The sequence below is a fragment of the Pinus tabuliformis genome, chromosome 9 (assembly GCF_031772625.1).
Source record: "Pinus tabuliformis cultivar Carrire ecotype Pingquan chromosome 9, CPIR1, whole genome shotgun sequence".
Lineage (NCBI taxonomy): Eukaryota > Viridiplantae > Streptophyta > Pinopsida > Pinales > Pinaceae > Pinus > Pinus tabuliformis.
Genome location: NC_142307.1, coordinates 2017291823 through 2017314397, shown reverse-complemented (window position 1 = coordinate 2017314397; position 22575 = coordinate 2017291823). Strand labels below are relative to the sequence as shown.

The 22575-nt window shown below is 35.6% G+C and overlaps 1 protein-coding gene across 1 annotated transcript in view; it reads left to right on the top strand.

Moving 5' to 3' along the window:
• The first annotated feature begins 677 nt into the window (after nucleotides 1-677).
• The window catches only part of LOC149157173 (uncharacterized), a 40653-nt gene continuing 18755 nt past the window's right edge, over nucleotides 678-22575 (top strand). The window contains exons 1-9 of the mRNA XM_089445008.1: nucleotides 678-950; nucleotides 1060-1101; nucleotides 1377-1584; nucleotides 1684-2134; nucleotides 2241-2301; nucleotides 2398-2490; nucleotides 2670-2958; nucleotides 3123-3243; nucleotides 3344-3423. Coding sequence (XP_089301134.1) covers nucleotides 678-950; nucleotides 1060-1101; nucleotides 1377-1584; nucleotides 1684-2134; nucleotides 2241-2301; nucleotides 2398-2490; nucleotides 2670-2958; nucleotides 3123-3243; nucleotides 3344-3423 — 1618 coding nt within the window. The remainder of the gene's footprint in view (nucleotides 951-1059; nucleotides 1102-1376; nucleotides 1585-1683; nucleotides 2135-2240; nucleotides 2302-2397; nucleotides 2491-2669; nucleotides 2959-3122; nucleotides 3244-3343; nucleotides 3424-22575) is intronic.

The following is a 22575-nucleotide window of genomic DNA, read 5'->3' as shown; positions in this document are numbered from 1 at the left end:
AACAAACATCAATGGACCAACTCAACTAGGCTCACTAATTTCCTAGGAAAGTCTTACTCTACGTCTTAGTTTTCCATGATGTTTTGTTGTTCGTGTCTCCTTAATGTTAGTCATATTTACTTTTTTATGGAACAATATTGTTTCAATTTTGACTTAAAACTCCCTGGAAGACTACCTGGTTTCCTCTCATGGGAAATGGTCTCTCTTGTACTCTTCTCAAGACAAACATGTTTTTTACAAACAACACCTCATTCTAGACATTATCTACTCAAGTTTTTCTAGAACTATACTTTATATAAATTTCTAAAAAATATAAAGAATTTTAACTTTTTTATATATATACTTTAAAAAATCTGAGTATATATTAGTTATTTCTCAAAAAATAACTTTTGGCTTTCACCGCATGTTTTTAAATCAGGTTATAAGCATATTTTTTTTACATATGAGAAAAAGAAAATCTAACCCATCAAAAATAATTTCAAACCTTATTACAAAATTAGAAAGCGATTTTAAGTTCAATACTATCTGCAAGAAAATCAAAATCCCTATGCTAATTACGACCGGCTAACTCCAATTACATCATATACTTTTTAACGATATTTACGCCGTAAGGCGTTTCCCTTTGAAATCCATCCCCCTTTTTGCCTACCTGTCATCCTTGGACACCGTACGATTAGATGTTAGACGATTACAAAGACTTGAACCGTCGATCAAAACAGTTACAAATTCGTTGGAAGTGTTTTTTCTTTTCTTTATTGACTGGTCTTATACATACAACATATGTGAAGAGAGCTCATGAAGGGACATCGTCAGCGCCGCCCATTCCAGATGCTACCGCCACAGCTCTGCATTGCTTTTCTGGAGCAAAGGTGCCGTCTCCTTCTAATTGTAATGGAAGGATTCGAAGCGTTTCGCCCTCCCCATCGGCGGCTAAATCAGCCAAAAGAATGGTCTGTTTCTTTTATCTGTGAATCTACTTGGTTTCTTTGAGTTGGGATTCAGAGTTTTTTGGGGAGTTGGTATTTTTTTTTTTCTTGACCGTGTTTGGATTTATTGCAGAAACCCATTGGAACGAAACCCCGTCCTGCAAAATTTCTAAAGGTATATCGATAGTATCAGCCAACTGCTGTGGCTTATTCTATTGTGTCTATTTCCAAAGGAGATTTATTATAAGCCACTGGGTTTTTCAAAATTCTACAGATACCCAAAAAATGGATTCTGTTTGATTGATAATTTGTTGGGATTTAAATTATGCAGGTGTCGGCAGCATTTTCAGAGCAAGAGGTCGAAGTTGCGGAGGTGTTGTTTGGATTTGCAAGCCACCCAAAAAATGGATTCTGTTTGATTGATAATTTGTTGGGATTTAAATTATGCAGGTGTCGGCAGCATTTTCAGAGCAAGAGGTCGAAGTTGCGGAGGTGTTGTTTGGATTTGCAAGCCAAATTACTAGTGCAGAAGAAAATTTAAATGATTTGAAGGCGGCCTCGTCATCTTCTCCTTCTTTGCCTCCAAATGTTTCATCTCCTATGCGTGTATCATCTCCCATTTCTGCTTCTCCGTCCCGATTGGCTCAACCGACCGAGGGTATATTTGCCTTTCTTTTGATTGGCTGCAGTCTCATGCTTGATCTTATTTTTTCCTCATTGATTTTTTTAATTGAAATGTACTGAAATCTCTTTGCAGGTCCCAAGAAGAAAAGGCCTCGCCCCACTAAGATTGATGAAATTGGATCCCCTGCTGCTCCTGCAACTGCACTCGCTTATTGTCAATCCACGGGGATGGAGATTGGTTCTTCTGACAATGCAGATGGCGTTGGTGGGTTTACCAATGAAATTACAAATGTGTTGCCTCCTACAACTTCTGCAACTCGGAATCATACTACATCTTCGTCCTTTGGTCAGAGATATGGAGAGCTGACCAGGGAAACAGTTACAGTAAGCGAAAAGATTAGTGTTAAGTTTGAGGATTCAGATGTTGTTGCCCCCCTACCAGAGGCAAAAACGGCGGATATTCCTGTAAAGGTGGAAGGCGTTTCTGAATCTGAAAGAAATCAGATAGAAGCAGAGAAGATTGATAGGCAGACTGATGTATTGCCATCTGAAAATTCAATAGGGAAATTTGAATCTCCAGTGATGTAAGTCTTTCAGAACACAGATGCACATGCATGCAATTTCCTATAGTTAGGATTTTTTTTTTCCTCCAGTTCCTTAAGCTGCTTTGTTGGATTTTTGTCTGGACAGCTCTCCTTCAATCGTGGATGCTAAGACTACTTCTTTAGAGAAAATGGAGATAGACCTGATGGTATGTTTTTTTGTCAATTCAATCAACTTTTAATTTCTGATTTTCCTGATAGATAGGGAGGTGGTCTAAATAACTATATGATGGGTTTTTGTTCAGGTACCTCTAGAGAAAGAAGCTAACATTTCAAAGATTGACAGTACTGTTGTTGCGGCAGACAGAGCCACTACTGAATTGCCAGTAGAAGGAACTGTAAGAGTGCTTCACTTTCTGCATCCAACGTTGTGTAGTAGTTTTTTGAAATATGGGATAAATTGCCTATAACAAGGATGAAGTATATTAGTGTATAAAATTTTATTGTAGACACTTAGGTAAGAATGCATGTCATTTTTAAATATTTTCGCGTAAATTCTGCTTTGTGATTGTAACAGATGGGAGTCAACAGTGCATTTGAAGGAAAATCTATATTAGTAGATAAAGTAAGAGATCAGGAGAAAAGAGAAGATAGTTCAGAGTACAAAGAAGGGGAGAAGAGCTCTTGTAAGGGAGACCTCATAGAGGGAAGTGTTGTTGAAAGACATATAAAGGTGGAAAACATTAAGGAAGAAAGTCAGGTAGACAGTATGCGAGGAAACGATAATGATTCAAGCAAATTATTGCCACAAAAGCAGGAGTTAATCACCAATATTGATTCAAGAATGCAGAAACAAGAGAAACCTGGTTAGTGAACTTGCTCTTTTAGTGACAAGAGATTAATATGAAAATTCAATTTATGGATTTTGTTTTCTTTCTTGTTTTCCATCTAAAAAACCTCTTCCATTAGTCATGGTCACGTTTTCATACTAATATACATCATCATATTTCTAACTGTTGGGCTCCATCAGATGTTCCATCTCTCGCCGTTTCAACTTCATGTGCTGTCAGTTGCTCCACCAATGGAGCTGCTGGACCTTCACCCATATCTATGGCTATAGCAGGGTGGCTTGGAGCCTTATCTGCTCTTGGGTATGAACATCTCTCTACCCTGTTATGTTGATCATGTTGTTTTGTTGTTGCTTGTAATAAGCAATCATTTTCTGAGCTAAAACAAGGATTTGTTCAACAGGTATTTTGGACCAGCGGCAGCTATTTGGCCTGGAACACCTCTGCCTGGAATGATGCCTATTGAAGGAAACTTGATGAAAGGCATACAAGTAGCTAATTTGTTTCCACTGATCCTTTAGTTGTGGACTATTTTACATTGCATGGTGAGTCCTTGTAATTTGTTGATTATCGATGTACGCTGGTCAATTCTTGGTAATGAAGAAGGCGGCATGCAGGCTTTTATATTTTATATTTTATTGCGAAGTTATTTGTGGCTTCCTTAGGGTTGATTTTCCCATGCTTTAAACCTGTCAGATCATTGGACTGTCATAGCTCCTGGCGTGCACGTTATCGTTGTATCTATGAATGGGTTTTTCTGCTTCTTGGCTTCGATCATGACCATTTGGGGTGGCCTTCTGCACTGATTTCCATCTGCCTTCAACATCATGAGCTAGAGAGTCTATGATGTGTTTTGTCTTATAAGTTGGCATGTGTTCTGTTTGATCATTCTTTTGTGTCTTCGATCATGGTTTCAGTATTCCTGGAGTATTCCTGGATATAGTCTTCCAATTGAGGTGTTATATTTGTTAAAAGATGTTCAGATTTTCTCATTTTATCATGTGATGAATCAGTGGGGATAATGAAATGAATGAGTTGGGATATCGGTTTTATGTTGTCCTTCATGAAACGTTGTTCAAGTCGGCATCTTTGAGACTTACCAATATATTCTCTGATGAAGGATTCGTGGTAGAAGGACCTTGAAAAAAACCTCGTTCCTCAGATTTTGGCAAAGATGATTAGATTTTAGAAATGACAAATCAAACACCTGTAACCATCAGTGTTGTTAGATTTATCACCAACAAAATCTAACACTGAAAATTCAAATTCACCAAAGAGTATTTCAGAGGAAAATCATTGTGATAATTGAGTAATATGGAGAACAACTACAGATCCGTGCTACTAGCATTTTTCCAGGGAAAATAACCTTGCAAATTGAAACCCAACGACACCCTCTATGAAGAAACCAAAAATACTAGAAACCCTTGTCTTCTTGTCAGATCTACTAAAAGATTCATATAACCATAAGTAATTTCAATACTCTTCCACAAGAATCCTCAACAAACATATCAGTCTTCAACAGTCCAAAGGTGAGAAATCTCTTCAGAGATGACTTATTGCTTTGACTCACTATTTCCAATAATCCATCTTTCACAATCTTAGAAATGAACTGTGTATGCAAATAGCCACGCTTACAAAGATAGAATTAGATAGAAATGAGAGTGACGAATATGCAATATACAACCAATCAATAGGATGCTCATTACTATCATTGTTACAGTCACGCATAAGTCAATGTCATGCAATCAGTGTTACTCTTACAGCATCAACAAATCGTCAAGGATTTGTCACACAAGGTTTTTGTCCTGTGTCAAGGATTTTAGCTATTAGTGCTATTGGTGAAGCTTGATACCTAGGATCACAACTTGAAGAGAAGAAACTGGTAGAGCCTCCTAATCTGAAGATAAATATCACAGATACCCAAAGAAAAGCTCGGTCTTCTCAAGTAATGGTGCTTCTAAGTTTGTTACTGAGGCATGACAACACAAAATTGTACATTGCTTCGTTTCTATTTTCTAAGGGGCAATGTACACTATGAGTAGCCACTTGTGATATTAAAACAGTGAGCTCTGAGGTCAATATAATGCTCAGACTTATTGAGAAACAAGAGCTGGAGATATTCAATAGACAAATATGGAGATGGGAGTTTTAATGGACAATCTGCTTCAAACAATTTCAGCTCACGGAATCAAGAATCGATTTCAATTATTATGCCTCTATATAATTCATTCTCTGATGAAGGATTCGTGGTAGAAGGACCTTGAAAAAAACCTCGTTCCTCAGATTTTTGCAAAGATGATTAGATTTTAGAAATGACAAATCAAACACCTGTAACCATCAGTGTTGTTAGATTTATCACCAACAAAATCTAACACTGAAAATTCAAATTCACCAAAGAGTATTTCAGAGGAAAATCATCATGATAATTGAGTAATATGGAGAACAACTACAAATCCATGCTACCAGCTTTTTTCCAGGGGAAATAATCTTGCAAATTGAAAAACGACACCCTTTATGAAGAAACAAAAGATACCAGAAACCCTTGTCTTCTCGTCAGATCTACCAAAAGATTCATATAACCGTAAGTAATTTCAATACTCTTCCATAAGAACCCTTAACAAACATATCAGTGTTCAACAGTCCAAAGGTGAGAAATCTCTTCAAAGATGACTTATTGCTTTGGCTCACTATTTCCAATAATCCATCTTTTACAATCTTAGAAATGAACTGTGTATATAACTAAAATCATATGTTATAATGTAAAATAGAGGTCATTTTATGACAAACCAGTCGATCTGATAGTTCCAATAGCGATGACAAAGTTGTGATCAATTTCCATAATATCATATCGAAAGTTATACTAAACACTTCATAACAATGAATTGCTGATCTAATGGATCAAATAGTGAAAATTGAAATAAATCTGATGGTTGTTATTCCATATTGGAATAGAAGATGTGAGCACATTAACCCAAAGCTCTTGATCTAATAATCCAATGGTGAAAGGTGAAGAAATATCCAAATTCCATAAGACATCAGAAATTAAGTAAAGTTTAAAAGCAAGTTACACTTTCACTGGATCTTACAGCTCTCATGATCCATGATTGAAGGTCTATATTCATACCATATTGTAACATACATAGAACTTAAAGTCAACTTACACTTTTGATATATTGAAGGGTCAGAGTGAGTTGAGATTGATGGTGAATATTCATATTAGGTTGTAACTTGCAGAGTTTTTAACCATAAGTTACATTCCAGTGAATCTAACAATGAATATCAATAATGGTGATTGAATTTTTAAATGGGTGGAGTTAATAGAATTATAACAAGTGGGTTCCACCCAATATTCCCACTATCTGTTATTAGGTCATTTTAATGGTGGTAATTAATAGAATTTGTACTTACATTTACATTAATGGTTTAAAGTACATCATTTTAATTGTGGTAATTAGTAGAATTTATTATTAATGGTTTAAAGTACATGTTATCACTGGGAATTTTACCGGGCTGTGTAAAGGAAAATCCCAAGGTAACATTGAATTAGTTTTTAGATTGGAAGTGGACCTTTCTAGCTTAGAGAGAGTTATCTCTCATAACTCAGTCACCCTGTGTCACCTCAATAACTCGTTATTTAATCAGTATAATGGCTAGATATTATGTACGATAAGATTTAAAATGTTGTAAGACAAAGTGAAATATCCATTGGGCATGGAGTTATGATAATTAGCAAGAAATCTGATGGATCCATTTAAAATGTTGTAAGAAAGAGTGCAATATCCATTAGGCATGGAGTCCCGAAATCTGATGGATCCTCCATTACCTGGGTATGGATATTAGGGATATTAAGGGTTAAAATGTTATAGGACAGAGTGAAATATCCATTGAGCATGGAGTCATGATAATTAGCAACAAATCTGATAGATCCTCCATTACCTGGCTATAGATATTAAAAGCAGGATAGATGAAACTTTCTTATATTATTGGTGTAGTTGAAAGTTGAATGGGGATGATAGTCCACTACAATAGAGCATCCAACGAGGATGAATTCTAAAGTAGCTTTAGAAGGAAATGAAAGTATTTGATTGTAAGAAAATAAAGCATCAATGAGAAATTCTAAAATATTTGTTTTCCAGAAATGAAAGTATTTGATTGTAAGAAAATAAGACATCAATGATAAATTTCAAAATATTTACTTTCAATAAAAGATTGAAGATTACATATAAAATAAAATCACCTAGAAAGAAAAAAATTCAACATAAAGAAACAGATAGGAAAGTAGCATCTCAAGAATCTTTGGACCATAAAATCAAGAATTTTTGGTCCAATCAGATTCAATTAATCTCAAATTTACACAGTAATTTTTTCTCTCTGAAACCGAACCCTTTGTCCTTTTTTTCATCTGTTTTATAGAGATATTACGTATGTTTCAGATCCAAAATCTGTGGAAAAATATTAACTACGAAATATTCAACACAAAATTGTACACTGCTTCCTTTCTATTTTCTGAGGGGCAATGTACACTCTGAGTATCCACTTGTGATATTAAAACAGTGAGCTCTGAGGTCAATATAATGCTCAGACTTATTGAGAAACAAGAGCTGGAGATATTCAATAGAAAAAGATGGAGATGGGAGTTTCAATGGACAATCTACTTCAAACAATTTCAACTCACAGAATCAGGAATTGATTTCAATTATTATGCCTCTATATAATTCATTCTCTGAAGAAGGATTTGTGGTAGAAGGACCTTGAAAAAAACCTCGTTCTTCTGATTTTGGCAAAGATGATTAGATTTCAGAAATGACAAATCAAACACCTGTAACCATCAGTGTTGTTAGATTTATCACTAGCAAAATCTAACACTGAAAATTCAAATTCACCAAAGAGTATTTTAGAGGAAAATCATCGTGATAATTGAGTAATATGGAGAACAACTACAGATCCGTGCTACCAGCATTTTTCCAGGGAAAATAATCTTGCAAATTGAAACCCAACGACACCCTTTATGAAGAAACCAAAAATACCAGAAACCCTTGTCTTCTCGTCAGATCTACCAAAAGATTCATATAACCGTAAGTAATTTCAATACTCTTCCACAAGAACCCTCAGCAAACATATCAGAGCATGTGTCATTGATGAGGGCCGAAGATTTCAAAAAGGGGTTCTGGACAGCGGCTAGCACATGTGTCCTAGGAAATCTGCAGATGTAATTAACTTGAGAAGTTTGATCCGCAGACATAATTCATATGAGAAGTTTGATCCACCTACAAAAGAAGAGAGACAGTGAAACACAACATGACATAGCCTTATAAATTGTAAACCCAACAAGCCATCAAAACCCTAGTAAAAAATAAAACAAAAACTTTTCAAAACAATCGTCAATTTTCCAGAAATCCTTCAACCGCATGGAAGAATCGTGCATTTGATATGCATTTTCACCCTCATGCACATTGTGTTTTTGTATTTTCATTAATAAACCATAATATAATTATGGGTTTGGGTTTAGAAATTGTCAAAAATAAAGAGTTCAGGTTACCAAGATGAAAAATAAGAGTCAACCTTAACAAATATCCCTGGACTCCTAAGCTGAATAAACTCCAATGACAATACCTATCTTGTGTCTTAATTAGCAAGGCCCAGAATTATGTGCAATATAAATTCTCTTACCTGAATAAGGAGGAGAAAAATAGAATTCCACATAAGAGACTAATTATTTTAATTAACTAAATAATAATAGAAAGTAAATTAAATCACCTTTATTTTACTAGATTATTTACAATGATTTTAAAACATACTTTCAGTGTTACAACTATTATTTTTTTATGAATATATGTGATTTAGAAATAAACAAATTCAAATTAAAACTCATTTATTATGATTTTAAAGCATACTTTCAGTGTTAAGCAACCATTAAAATTTTATGAATAAATTTGACTCCAGAAATAAATAAATTCAAATTATGAGTAGAATTTTTTTTGGGATAAGTTATGAGATGCAGAAGATTCGTTGTATAATCCCAACCACGGGTATGATACAAGAGAGACTAATTATTTTTATTAATTAAATAATAAAAAAAAATTAAAATTGTTAAATTGAGACTTCTGTGATCCATAACAGTTGTAAGAAGAGCTTCGGCGTAAATCACATATAGAGACTATTTATTGGAGAGAGACTAATTATTTTTATTAATTAAATAATAAAACAAATTAAAATTATGATTTAGTTCTAATAATCATCTTTATCTTATTAGATTGTTTACTATGATTTTAAAGCATACTTTCAGTCTTACACAACCATTAATTAATTTTTATGAATAAAAGTGACTTTAGAAATAAATAAATTCAAATTGAAACTAAATTACTATGATTTTAAAGTAAATTCAAATTAACTCACATGTACAATTTATAGTGTTCTTCCTACCTCTCCTATCCTTTGGCTATAGCTTTCTCATTGAGCAACTTGGTAGTTTCATAGTCATGAACAATGATTTATATGCAATATTAATTCAATAATTAATAAAAAATAGTATGAGGCACCCTAAATCAATTTCATTTCTACTACATCTCTACATTTCATTTAGATTTGCCCATTACCATACCCTGATTGTTCCTCAATTTATGCCTTACGGCGTTTTCTTTGCAACATTTGGTGCAAATGCTAGTTAATCCTAATCACACAACATTTGGTGCAAATGCTAATTAATCCTAATCACATACATGAAACCGAAAATATTTCAATTAGACGTTTCAACTATTCTTAAAAAAAAAAAAATTATATCATTATCCTTCTTCAATTCACAAATTTAATAAATTAATTTGGGAAAAAGTATTTAAAATATTATATTATAATTAAAAAAATATCCTCTTACCTGCAAACGGGAAGTAATAAAATGCGCACCGGTCAACCTGTCCCCACAACATTCCATCGCATCTCAAGTGTTAACATCGACGAGGATTCAAGTGTTAATTCGTTTCTTTGTTTTGTCGGCACCGCAGACTAGGCATGCGCGTCAACTGGTCCAATCTACAATATTTAAAACAAATTTATTAATGAATGATATTTTTTAAACAAAATTATTAATTAAATTTTATGTTTGAAATGACTTTTGTGATTTTTTTAATGGCTAATTTTGATTAATTCTAAAGAATTTCATTATCAAAACATAAATTACAAAAGCTTAAACTCAGAAATGATTCTATGGTTTTTAAGTTAAAATTTTGACTAAGTAATTTAGTTAAAATTTTAATATTTTATACTTTAAAATTTTCTAATTGGGTGAGAGTTGAAGGGAGGGTATTGGTGTGATTTGTGCTATGGTTAGAAAAGTAATGATGCAAGATAACGGGTGGCCAGATGGCGACCCTCACACATACTCCCCCATGCGCAAGGTGGTGAGGAGTTTTAATGTAATTAAGGTGAGACATTGGCATCAATTAGAAGACACGTCCTTAGGGTTTTATGTGAAGGATCTAGTTTGACCTGACCAAATTGGAACCAGTGTTTCAGGAAACTCTAGGGCAATGGTGAAGGTGACTTACCAGGCCCGGAACCCAGATGTAGAAGGCATAATTTTTCATCTTGAACGTTGCAATTGTGGGTATGTCCAAATTGTTCTTGTGAATACCTTTATCCTTGTGTTATGTTAGTATTTCATAATTCTATGGATGGCTACCTCTGGGATGGTGTTATGGGATAGTGACAAAACCTTCTAGGAAGTATGGGGGGCAAGGGTCATTTATTTTGCTGGATTGTCTAGGTATTTTCGAACTCTCTATTTATTTTGGAATTATGCTTCCCCTTATATGCATGCATCCTTGGAATGCGCTCTGGATTTCAGTCTTTATCTCTTGCATGGGGGCTTTTGTTCATTCTTTAGTTTCTGTGATAAACAATTTGTCTTGCATGATATGGTGTGATTTTGGGAAGATAAACCTGGAATTGGTTACAATCCTTGGTTTAGGGCGGTTTTGTGATCTCTGGGATGTTGTTGGTGGCCTATTTCACCGAGCCCATGTCAATGAGGTGGGGAAATTTTTGTCTTAGTAGCCTAATGTTTACTCTCCTGTTGTATACTATTGTCTAACTTCCATAGGGCCGAGTCCTCATCGAATTCGTTGGGACCCTTCACTAGGTCGTCTTCCTATGAGCTGGCCTCCAACCAAGATGAGGTCCTTGGTGGCAACGGTCTTGGTATATGAGAATCCATATCTATTTCATCTTTGTGTTCTGCAACATTATCTGATGGCTCGACCTTCCTCGAGTAGAGGGAGGAATGCACGGGGAGGTCATGGTCGTAGTCAGGGCCAAGGATAGGGGTGTGGTAACCATGGCTGACCAAGAGACGGGGTCGATGAAACACGAATGAGTTAATATAGGAGGAAACCCAGTCTTACCAAACCAATACGCACCCTCAGATTCACCAGGTAATATGAGGGTGGGAGACTGATTTGAAACAATAGGCAGAGGGCATTGATTTGGAGATGGACGAATGACAGGACCTCGTTCGGACTCGGGCCACTCCAAAGGTCGATACACTCAGTTTCAGTAGACCGCGTATCTATATTGGACAATCAAAAACATCTTGGCAAAAGCTCTGACTACCTCCATTGCAGGAATGTCCAAGTTAGAAACAGAATTTCAGGAAATTCATAGGGAGTTTCAACTCTTTCAGCGTTAGATTCAACAACAAAATGCTCGTCTTAGCCGTATAGAGAAGCATATTCCCTTCCTTCCTCAGACTGAATTGTCGGGGTGTAGTGCTAAAGACCCGACAACCATAGACTCTTATGATGAGTAATAGTCTGATATGCATAGTTTGGTTTCTTAAATTTTGATATGTATAAATGACTAGTTTGCAGGGTTTGTTGTTTTGTTATAGATTTATATTAAATAGTAGACTTAAAGACAATGAGGCTTATATAGCCCTATTAGACATTCTCAGACTCATCAGATTTTGGATGACATACAATGCGGTTAGATGGCCAACAGACCTGGTTTCCCAGTAGACAGGTTGAGGCCATTTGATCATGTTTGATATTGATGTAAACTCTATCTATTTTTGAAATAGAATAGAAAGAAACTGTGAAGCATACCAAAAAATAAATTATATTTTAAAATGCAAAAATAAATTTAATATTTTGGGAAAAACCTAAAATATTAAAACTATGCAAATTCAACAACTTAGAAATTATTTTTTTCTCACATTTTAACAAAAATATCTAAATAAACTAACAATAGCTTAGTGTTTAGTATGATTTCCAAAATTAAATAAATGTAATTATTGAAATAATATAAAATATAATACTTAAAATTTTAATTATTTATATTAATTTTCAAATTTCACATATTTACAATTTATTTTAAATGAATTTCTCATTTTTGTTATTATTCATTTTTTTCGAAATTTTGTCGAATCATAACAATAATTAAAAATAACAACTAAAATAAAAAAAATAAAAAAATCTAAATATTTCAGAATTTAAGTTTTTAAAATTATATATATATATATATATATAAAACTAACTTGGATAATTAAAAATAACCACTAAGAAAATCTAAATACTTCAGAATTTAATTTTTTTAAATTATATATATATATATATATAACTTGGATATGTGTAAAGGTATTTATAACCTTGGATATGTGTATATATGAAGGTTTAGAACCAAATTAGAAACACTGATTTTAAAAGGCAGATGTGATTTGGATAGTGAAATGATGTATCGTCACTTCTATTTTTTTAAGTTCATCTCACCAAATAATGAATCTTCATTTCATAGTCGCTTTGCATTATTGAGGCCTGTCGATTAGAGATTGTGACATTAAAGGAGGTAGATACATATGGAAAGATATTATGCCCATTTGAACGGCTACTAGATCACATGAGCTAAGCAATGATGCATTTGGGTAAAAATGAAAATATCTCTATGATATTTTAAAAATATGATAATTGTGATAAATATATAAATTGTAAAAATATAATAATTGTGAGAAATATACAAATTGTAAAAATATGATAATTGTGATAAATATATAAATTGATAATGGTTTTATGATGTGTAAAAAGTATATTTTTAGAAGGTGAAAAGGTTAATAAGTCTTATTTTTGAAATTGGTAAAAAAAAATAAGATCACAGTGATTGTATGAAGAAAAGTTTAGGAATTTCTTTGGAGGATGAACTAATGTATTTAATCTTGAATATGTGACTAAGAAGTATCTCAATTAGTATTTTTACTAATTTTTAAGGTGTTTTTATATTATTTGTTGTCATAATATTTAAGTCCTTCTTGATGTGGTGATCATGTGATGGTGTGAATGTTTAATTGTTTTGAAGTGTTGGGCTAAGGATATGTCTTCTCGTAATCTTATCAATTTTCAAAGGTGATTCTTGATTGACTTTTCCTCTAAAATTTTGGTAACCTGGGTTGCGAGTAAATTAAATGTCATGAACTTCACTGAGAGTACCACCTGTTTTCCATATACTAGGATGTATGCTTTGTCAACGTCTTGGTTTTGGTCTGGTATGCCCAAAATACCACAACAAGGATAAGGCATGATGTGATATGTCATGAACAAACTAATTTTGAGTGTGGCACATTGTGTCATGACCAAAGTATATTTCCCAAACTTTTATGCTTTCCCAAACTTTCCCAGACACATCATACTTTTCCAAACTTTCCTTCATCATGAGAAAGGGAAATTTTCTAAAATGGTATTACGCAAAGTGGTGTTAGTAATGAGAGGAAACCATAATATTTTAAACTAAAAGCATGAGCACTTCTTCATCTAACAACCACCAAAATTCATGGAAGTTTTTCAAAAACAGTAGCCTTGGATTTGGAAAAGTTGCAAAGAATCCAATAAGAATCATGAACAATGTTAATGATGATGATTCAACAAGTTTTTTTTTTTTTTTTTTTTTTTTTTTTTACCATGTGGTTCACGGGGCACCGGAGGTGGGCCGCTACGTCCACGTAGAGAAGCACGGCCATCAGGCCTAACCCCGAGGGCGTCGAGGAGATTTGACCCCGTGACCTCCCAAACCGGGAGAGTACTATCAACGGGAACTCGACCATTTGAGCTATCCCTCGGGGCTGATGATTCAACAAGTTGAGCAAGTGTACTTCTTTAATTTGGCTTTGGAAAATTGTAGACTGTAAAAGAGTTATTCTTTTAATGTATTTGAGTGGCATCAATATTTTGTGCCTTGCCTCACATCTATTGATGGTCGATCTAGTGGTATTTTGTTGTGAGATAAAGTTTCCATGGGGAGGTTTCGATATAATTGGCTAAAGGAAGTGCCCATCCTTCCAAAGCCTAGAGTAAGTGCATAAATTAAAGTTTAAAGTGTGTGAATGAGAACCAAATTTTCAAAAGTTTTTTTTTTTTTAAATATAAAATAAAATTAGTAATGTCATTGCACTTGAATGTGCATATTCAAAATCCCACGAGGCATAGAATAGGCAATAATGGGGTGTACTATTAAGTCACTATGTGATGTGAAGGTCACTAGTTCAAAACTCAGTGAGCAAAAATCCAACCATGTTAAGGGTTGGTGTGGCCCAAGTCGGGTGCGATCCCTGGGTGATTTCGACAGCTTAGATGCCCTCGGGTCATGGTTTCCCAAGCCAGAGGCCAAGCCTAATGTACTATCTGGACAACTCAAACAGCTTGACAAACAAAAAAATGTGCAAAATTCAAAAAAATTGAAAGAAGGAAAAAAGAAAGAATGTTTAGGATCATTGCTATTATATGTGTTAGGCTTACAACCATTTAATGTCACTTCTCACATCCAAAACTTTCAATCTTCAGGATATCATATGTTATCACAAATTGATACTTTATAATTTAAGTAAAAAAAAACTCCCCATAAATGATACAATTAGTCATGAGTGTGTTTCCCTCCTACACAACCCCAACCTCTTTGTTATAACACCGTGTAATAATTACAAAAGTTAAATCATGGAATTTAAAAGAAAAATATTAAATTAAATTCCATTTATGATACATAAAAATTCATCAACAAATGATATCATCATGAATGTCTTTGGAAATGATTAATATTCACTAGCAAGTGAAGTAATCGGTTGCACAACTTGCTTAGAGGCAACATCTATTGCCACGTCCACTAAAATACCATCATGTGATTATGGCCATGGGGTTGCATCCATAGACCATCCATCAACCACCCCATGGGGATGGAAAAGGCACTGGAGGTAGTTGATGATTAACCCCCATGGTTTGTAGCAATGATGGAAGTTCTCCTATGGAGGTAAGTTGAATTCCAAAAGGTGGAGTAATGTCATGATAGTGAGGCACAACTGATGTGGGAATAGTGGATGGTGGTGAATGATATTGCCAATAAGAGTATATCAATGGGAAAATGACCCAACTTGCATACATATTTATAATATTTTAATTAGTTAACCTATATAAGATAGTGAAAAAAATTTAAACAAAATTTAATTTGACACATGATACCTAGGAGAGGAATGATATGTTCATTTTCAATGGGTATGGTACTTTTCCTTGTGTCACTACAATCTAAAGAAACATTAAAGGAACATTGCAATTATACCCAAGCTAAGAACATTTACATTACTAAAATATATGAAAAAAATTGCAAGGAGGGATCATTTTAATTCATCATACTTAAGTGTGTAGGACACCAAATGAATAAGAATCTTCCACTGTTGTATCAATGGTAAAAGTTGGCACTAATGCATCTATTTTGGTGGGGGGAGTGATATCAACACATAGCAACTGCAAATAACATATAATTAGACTATATAAAGAAAAAACACAATAAACTATGTGTGTGTAATGAAGAATGTGGGGATGGTCAAGATAATAGCCTCCTCAATGGAATTTTATTTTCTATTGGCTTCCATCGGCCCATAACATGTTTTTCCGCAAGTAGTACATCCATGAGACTCACATGAGCCTCCATGCGGCCTCTCCTATTCAAACCTTGCAGTAGAATCTAATGGTTCAACCCTTCCTACAATGTCACCTATTGGTCACTCATAATGTGATGATGCTACCAAGGTGAGATGCTGCACCATGGTATGAGTCAATGTAGCTATTATGGTATAAGTTTCAATAATTCTTTACGCTACCAAAGGATGTTGGGAAGGAGGGTGATCCAAATGGATCCTAGAAAACCCTCTAAGTCTTCAAAATCTTCTAAACATTCAAAACTATCGCCTAAGAAAAACCTTTAAAGAAGGCGGATACCACTATTGGGAGGCAAAAACATGAAGAAATCAGTGAAAACAAGCTTATTGGCAGTCAAAGCAACTTCGAATCGGAGCCGTTAGATCTGGTCGATCAACGGTCTAGATCCAATCGGCAAATCGCAATCGGCGGTGGCAAAGGGAGGCTATCGGCGGAGACCACAAGGAATAAGCAACAGCGGTCAGCGGGGTCAACGAGGACCATCGATCAAGCGCGTAGATCGACGGCCCAAGTTGCATCGCAGTATTGCTATCGGCAAATGCAAAGGAGCACTTACAACAGCTCGGGGTATGTGCAATATGCGACTGCGATCAATCACATCACAATATCGTGTCAGCACATTTCAATGGAGCAGGGCCGATAATAACGATGACAACGATAGCCGGACCCGATAAGATTATAGACGATATTCTATATATTTTGAAATCCGGAAAGCGACAATTTCCTTTGTATTTCGTATTTCTGGATAATGAATGGATTACAAAGGAAATGCGCCCGATGCGATATTACAGACCTGAAAGGGTTTATTAATGTTGTTGAATACTATTTCAAGTCTGATATGAGCGGGATTTCAGTGTTTAATGTATTTTTTTAATACAAGGGAAACAGGCAGGATTTTGGGTAGGTCGTGGGCGATAAGTAGTTTGGGCCGGGCTCCGCTCGATCCCATACATTAGCTACCACGTGTCCAAGCTGAGGAGAGGGAAAACCACCCTTATCGGGTGGTTAACCCCCGTACGAAAGGGCCGCCCAAAATGAACCACAGTCGTTGGATCTGGATCTCCCAGATCAATGGTGGATATGCGATGCGATTATACAGGCGGACCCAATAGGAGTTATAAGGCGGATTCATAATGTTTCAAGTCTGATAAAAGTGTTTGGCAGACTTTTCCTGTGTTTTAAAGTATTTCTCTATGTAAACAGAGAACAGTGATTTAGAAGGATTTCAAAGGCCCAATGACCCATTCCGTTACAGTACATGTGGCCACCATCCCTGAAAGCGTTTAGCAATGATTGCTAATGCTCATAGGGGGATCTGAGTGGACAGAGGTTGGGAAGCCAGAGAGCCCAAGAAGGTGAAATGAACAGATAGCACCGATTGGATTTAAAGCCACAGACAGAGAGCAAACAAAGAGAAGCAGTGCTGAGACAGAGCAACAGAGACAGAGAGTCAGTGAGGAGAGTCTGTGTACTCAAGAGAGACTTGGGGGATCCAAGTAAAGCCTTATTGTTTTGTATCTATTGTGTGAGGCTCAATTTGAGCTCACTGTTGTAAAACTCTATTTTGAAGACATAATAGAGAGGTCACCACTGAAGGCTGGACCAGGAGACATAGCCCAGGAGTGTTGGGTGAACTCCTTATTAAACTTGTTGTGTTTATGTGTGTTGTTTATTATGTTCTTAAACTGCTTTATTGTCTATGTATTTCGCAATATTATTGATCCATTGCACAAAGTAACATAGGAATATCCATGTACATGAGTTTGTAATACCTTAATAATTGTCTAAGATCATTATATCAGATCAAGTGGTATCAGAGCTTTAGGTTTGCTAAGGTTAGACAAGCTTGTGCTGGATTGTTGAATGCTAACTAGGTCAAAGCTCAAACTAGGAGAAGGAGAACTTGTCAAGGCTAATCCAGAAATTGGAAGAGTCTATCCTAGGAGGAGGATGGCAGAAAAAACCTCATCAGAATCAGACTCTTAGTTCATGGACAATTTCATGACCATGAGAGCCATGGTGGAAGATATGTGTAGAGAATTTAAGAAAGTCGGAGGTGAAAGCACTTCAACATCTCAAATAGAAAAAGGAGCAGAGGAACCTCTTCTAGATGGCCATCTAGGAGGAAAAAAGAAAGAAGAGAAGCCCTCTCCACCATCTACTTCACATAAAACTAGCCCTAAAAAGAAAAAGAAGAAAGTTGTTGTGATTAAATTAGATGTTAAATTTGATTTACCAATTTATGATGGTGAATTAAATGCAGAAAATCTAGATAACTGGATTAGACAGATTGATGTATATTGCAGGGTGTAGAACATCAATTCAGAAAGGAGAAAGATTCAGCTGGCTAGCCTTCGTCTTGGAGGAACTGCCCTAGTGTGGTGGGAAGGCAAGACACAAGTTGATTTGAAGAAGCATGGTAAAATTATTTCTACCTGGAATGAATTTGTTTCTACCATTAAAAAACAATTCTATCCACTAGCTTATATGCAGCAAGCAATGATGAGTTGGCAAACTCTTCGCCAACTAAAGGGCCAAAGTGTACAAAGCTATACCCAGGAATTTAGAAAAAGAGCTTTAATTCTAGGCATTTCTCTAGACTCACCTGAAACTTTGTTGAAGTATATAGGTGGTCTACACAACTATTTGAGGCACACCATTCTCATGTTTAACCCTACTAGCATAGATTAGGTATCTATTCAGGCTACAAATCTAGAGGCTAGAGGCAAGAATGTGAACCCAGAGATTGGGGGATCATCAAAATCCACTGCAAGCAAGAAAAAGGAGAAGAAGAAGCAAAAATGGAAGGAGAGGAAGACAAACACTATATAGAAAGAAAAACCTTCATGCACTCACTACAAGAAGGATGGGCATGATGATGAACACTATTGGTCTTTGCATCCGGAGCTGAAACCCAAGAAGTTCAGTGGTAAGAAGAAGAAGACTGATGCTGCTATTCAGAAAGCTTTGGGGTCAGACTTAGGTGATGAAACAACAATCACAGGCACATGTATAAAAGGTAAAAATTCTGAAGCATCTACTAGTAATTCTGCACAGTCTATTGATAATGAAGACAACGAGAGGAAAAGACATGAGATTTTTCATAGTAGAGTTATTTCCAAGCATCAAAAGATTGATACTTTATTGGATAGTGGTTCACAAGTAAACTTGATTTCTGAAACAATTGTAAAGAAGTTGGGCTTACTAACAACGCCTCAAAAGAAGCCATATCCATTAGGTTGGGTATGTGATAAAGCAAAGATACAAGTGACTAGACAATGTAAACTTATGTTTGCTATTGGGTCAACTTTTGTAGATGAGGTTGAGTTAGATATAGTTCCCTTGGATGTAAGTGGTATTGTTTTAGGAAGTCCTTACTTGTATAATAGAAAAGCCATTTTCTATAGAACTAAAAATAAGTATCAACTCACAAAAGATGGAATAGAATATATTGTAAGAGCTCATTAGCTCAGAAATAACTACACTCTCATAAACTCAGGGTAGATGAAAATAATTGTAAATTCATGCAAGAAATTTTTACTAATGGTTGTAAAGGAAAAGACCCCTGATAAAACCAATGCATTTGAGGGCTGTGATGCTAAACAGAAAGCTGATTTAGAAAAAGTTGTTTTAGAATATGATATCCTATTTCAAGAACCTAAAGGTTTGCCACCCAAAGGGGAAATAGTACATGATATTCATTTGCAGCAAGATGCTCCATTGCCTAACATCGGAATGTCTAGGTTATCCACTTTAGAGAATGCAGAGATCAAGAAGCAGGTACAGGAGTTGCTCGACAAAGGGTTCATAAGGCCAAGCACATTGCCATGTGGATCTCTAATTGTGTTGGTGAGAAAGAAAGATGGCTCGTGGAGGATGTGCATTGATTACAGAGGACTGAATGAAATAACGATCAAGAATCGTTATCCTCCTCCTCTCATTGATGATCTATTAGATCAGCTGAAAGAAGTTGTTTAATTTTCCAAGTTTGACTTGCATAGTGGCTACCATCAGGTTAGAGTAGCAGAGAAAGATGCATGGAAGACTGCTTTCAAAACAAAGCAAGGGCTGTATGAACAGCTAGTTATGCCTTTTGGCTTAACTAATGCTCCTACCACTTTCATGAGAGTTATGAATGATGTACTCAGGCCTTTTATTGATGATTTTGTAATTGTATATTTAGATGACATTCTTGTTTTCAGTAAAACATGGGAAGAACATTTAAAGCATGTAAAGCAGACTCTAGATGTTTTGAAAAGAGAAAATCTCTATGTTAAGTTATCAAAATGTGAATTTGGTAAAACATCTTTGAATTATTTGGGTCATATTGTAGGGGGTGGTGAATTGAAGATAGATCCCTCTAAGGTTGAAGTCATTGTGAACTGGCCTAAACCCAAATCTGCTACAGAAGTTAGGAGCTTCCTAGGAGCAGCACAATATTGGAGAAAGTTTATTGCTAACTTTTCCTTGATTGCAACTCCCTTACATGCTTTAACAAGATTGAACAAGGTGTTTCAGTGGGGAGGCAAACAGCAGAAAGCCTTCGACACCTTGAAAGAAAAAATTAGTATAGCACCAGTACTAGCATTGCTAGATCTTCAAAGACCATTTGAGATTGAAACAGATGCCAGTGACTATGCCATGGGAGTAGTGTTGATGCAACATGATAAACCCATATGTTATCATTCTGAGACATTTAATTCTACAGTAGTTAATTATCCCACATATGATAAAGAATTGTATGCATTAGTACAGAGTGTGAAAAAGTGGAAACATTACCTAATGGGCAAAGAAACAATTATAAATACTAATCATCAACCACTTCAATATTTGCACTCACAAACTAAATTGCAACAATCAAGACACTATAGGTGGATGGGTTTTCTACAACAGTTTCATCTCGTCATCAGATATAAGAAAGGAATACATAATAAGGTTGCAGATATGTTATCCAGACCAATCATAAATGCATCTATTATACTTAAGCATAACTCAGTATTGTGTGAAAGCTACATTGAACAATATGCTCAAGATGTAGATTTTAAAGATGTATATGCAACCTTAAGTCATGGCAAACAAGTAGAAGAATTGGATTATCATGTTAAAGACCAACTCTTGTATCATTTGGGAAAGTTATGCATTCCTCAAACTGAAAGAGTTAACATAATTCGGGAAGCACATACTTCTCTAATATCAGGTCATTTTGGTGTAAGTAAAATAGTTGCACAGCTGCAAAGATTATGTTATTGGCCAAGAATGCATGAAACAGTTTCTAGATATATTAAAGGGTGTACCATGTGTGCTAAAAGCAAGTCCAGCAATAGAAAATTAGGCTTGTACACTCCACTTCTAGTTCCTTCTCATCCTTGGGAAAGTGTTTCCATGGACTTTGTTGGGGGATTGCCAAAGTCTAGAAAAGGTCATGATTATTTATATGTTATTGTGGACAGGTTCAACAAAATGTGTATTTTAATACCTTGTAACAAGTAGATTACAGCTGAACAAACAGCAAAGTTTTTCTTTCAGCGTGTATGGGTTCATTTCGGGCTACCCACTTCTATTGTCTCTTATTGAGATTCCTGATTTTTTGGGAAGTTTTGGTCAAGTCTATGGGAGTTAATGGACACCAAAGTGAAGAAGAGCACAACCTTTCATCCACAAACAGATGGCCAAATAGTGGTCAACAAGATAGTGATCTAGTTGCTCAGAGGCTATTGCAGCAAGCATCCCATGCTTTGGGATGAACATTTGTGTTATGTGCAACATGCTTACAACTGTGCTAAACTTTCTTCTACATGGAGATCTCCTTTTGAGACTTGTTTTGGTTTTACACCAAGGTCTCCCTTGGATTTTTTCTTTACTAAAGACATAGCAGTTGATGGACACAGTGACGTGGACAAAGCAACCAAGTTCATTGAACAGATCGAAGAAATTCACCAGGCAGTGCAGGAATAGCTGGAAAAGAGCCAAGCCAAGTACAAGGCAAGGCATGATAAGCATCGAATTGAGCATAGCTTCCAAGTTGGTGATCAAGTCTGGTTGTACATCAGCAAAGATAGAATGCAAGGTGAAGGTAAGAAGCTGAATCCAATAAGGTATGGGCCTTTCAAGATACTTGAGAAAATTGGTGAGAACGCTTTTCACCTTGATTTGCCAGCTTACATGCACATCTATTCAGTAGTTAATGCAGAGAACTTGAGACTATTTGAACCTTCATTGATTGAAGATCCCAAAGAGCAAAGTCAGTTTCCTTCTATTGATGATCTGTTTCCTAAATATCTCAATGAGTTGCAGGAAGATACAGTTCTGGACAGGAAGGTGAGAACTATGCGCAGAGGGGATGTTGAGTACCTTAGAATCGGACTCAAAGGTTCAAAACCAAGTAGTGCAAAATGGATAGAGATTGGGCAAGTGAGGAAGTTGTATCCTCACTTGATTGATGCTTAAAAACCAACTTTTGGTGGTCCAAAAGCCTTTTTCAGTGGGAAGGAGTGATCCAAATGGATCCTACAAAACCCTCTAAGTCTTCAAAATCTTCTAAACATTCAAAACTGTCACCCAAGAAAAACCTTTAAAGAAGGCGGATAACACTATCGAGAGGCAAAAACATGAAGAAATCAGTGAAAACAGGCTTATCGGTGGTCAAAGAAACTTTGAATCAAAGCTGTCGGAT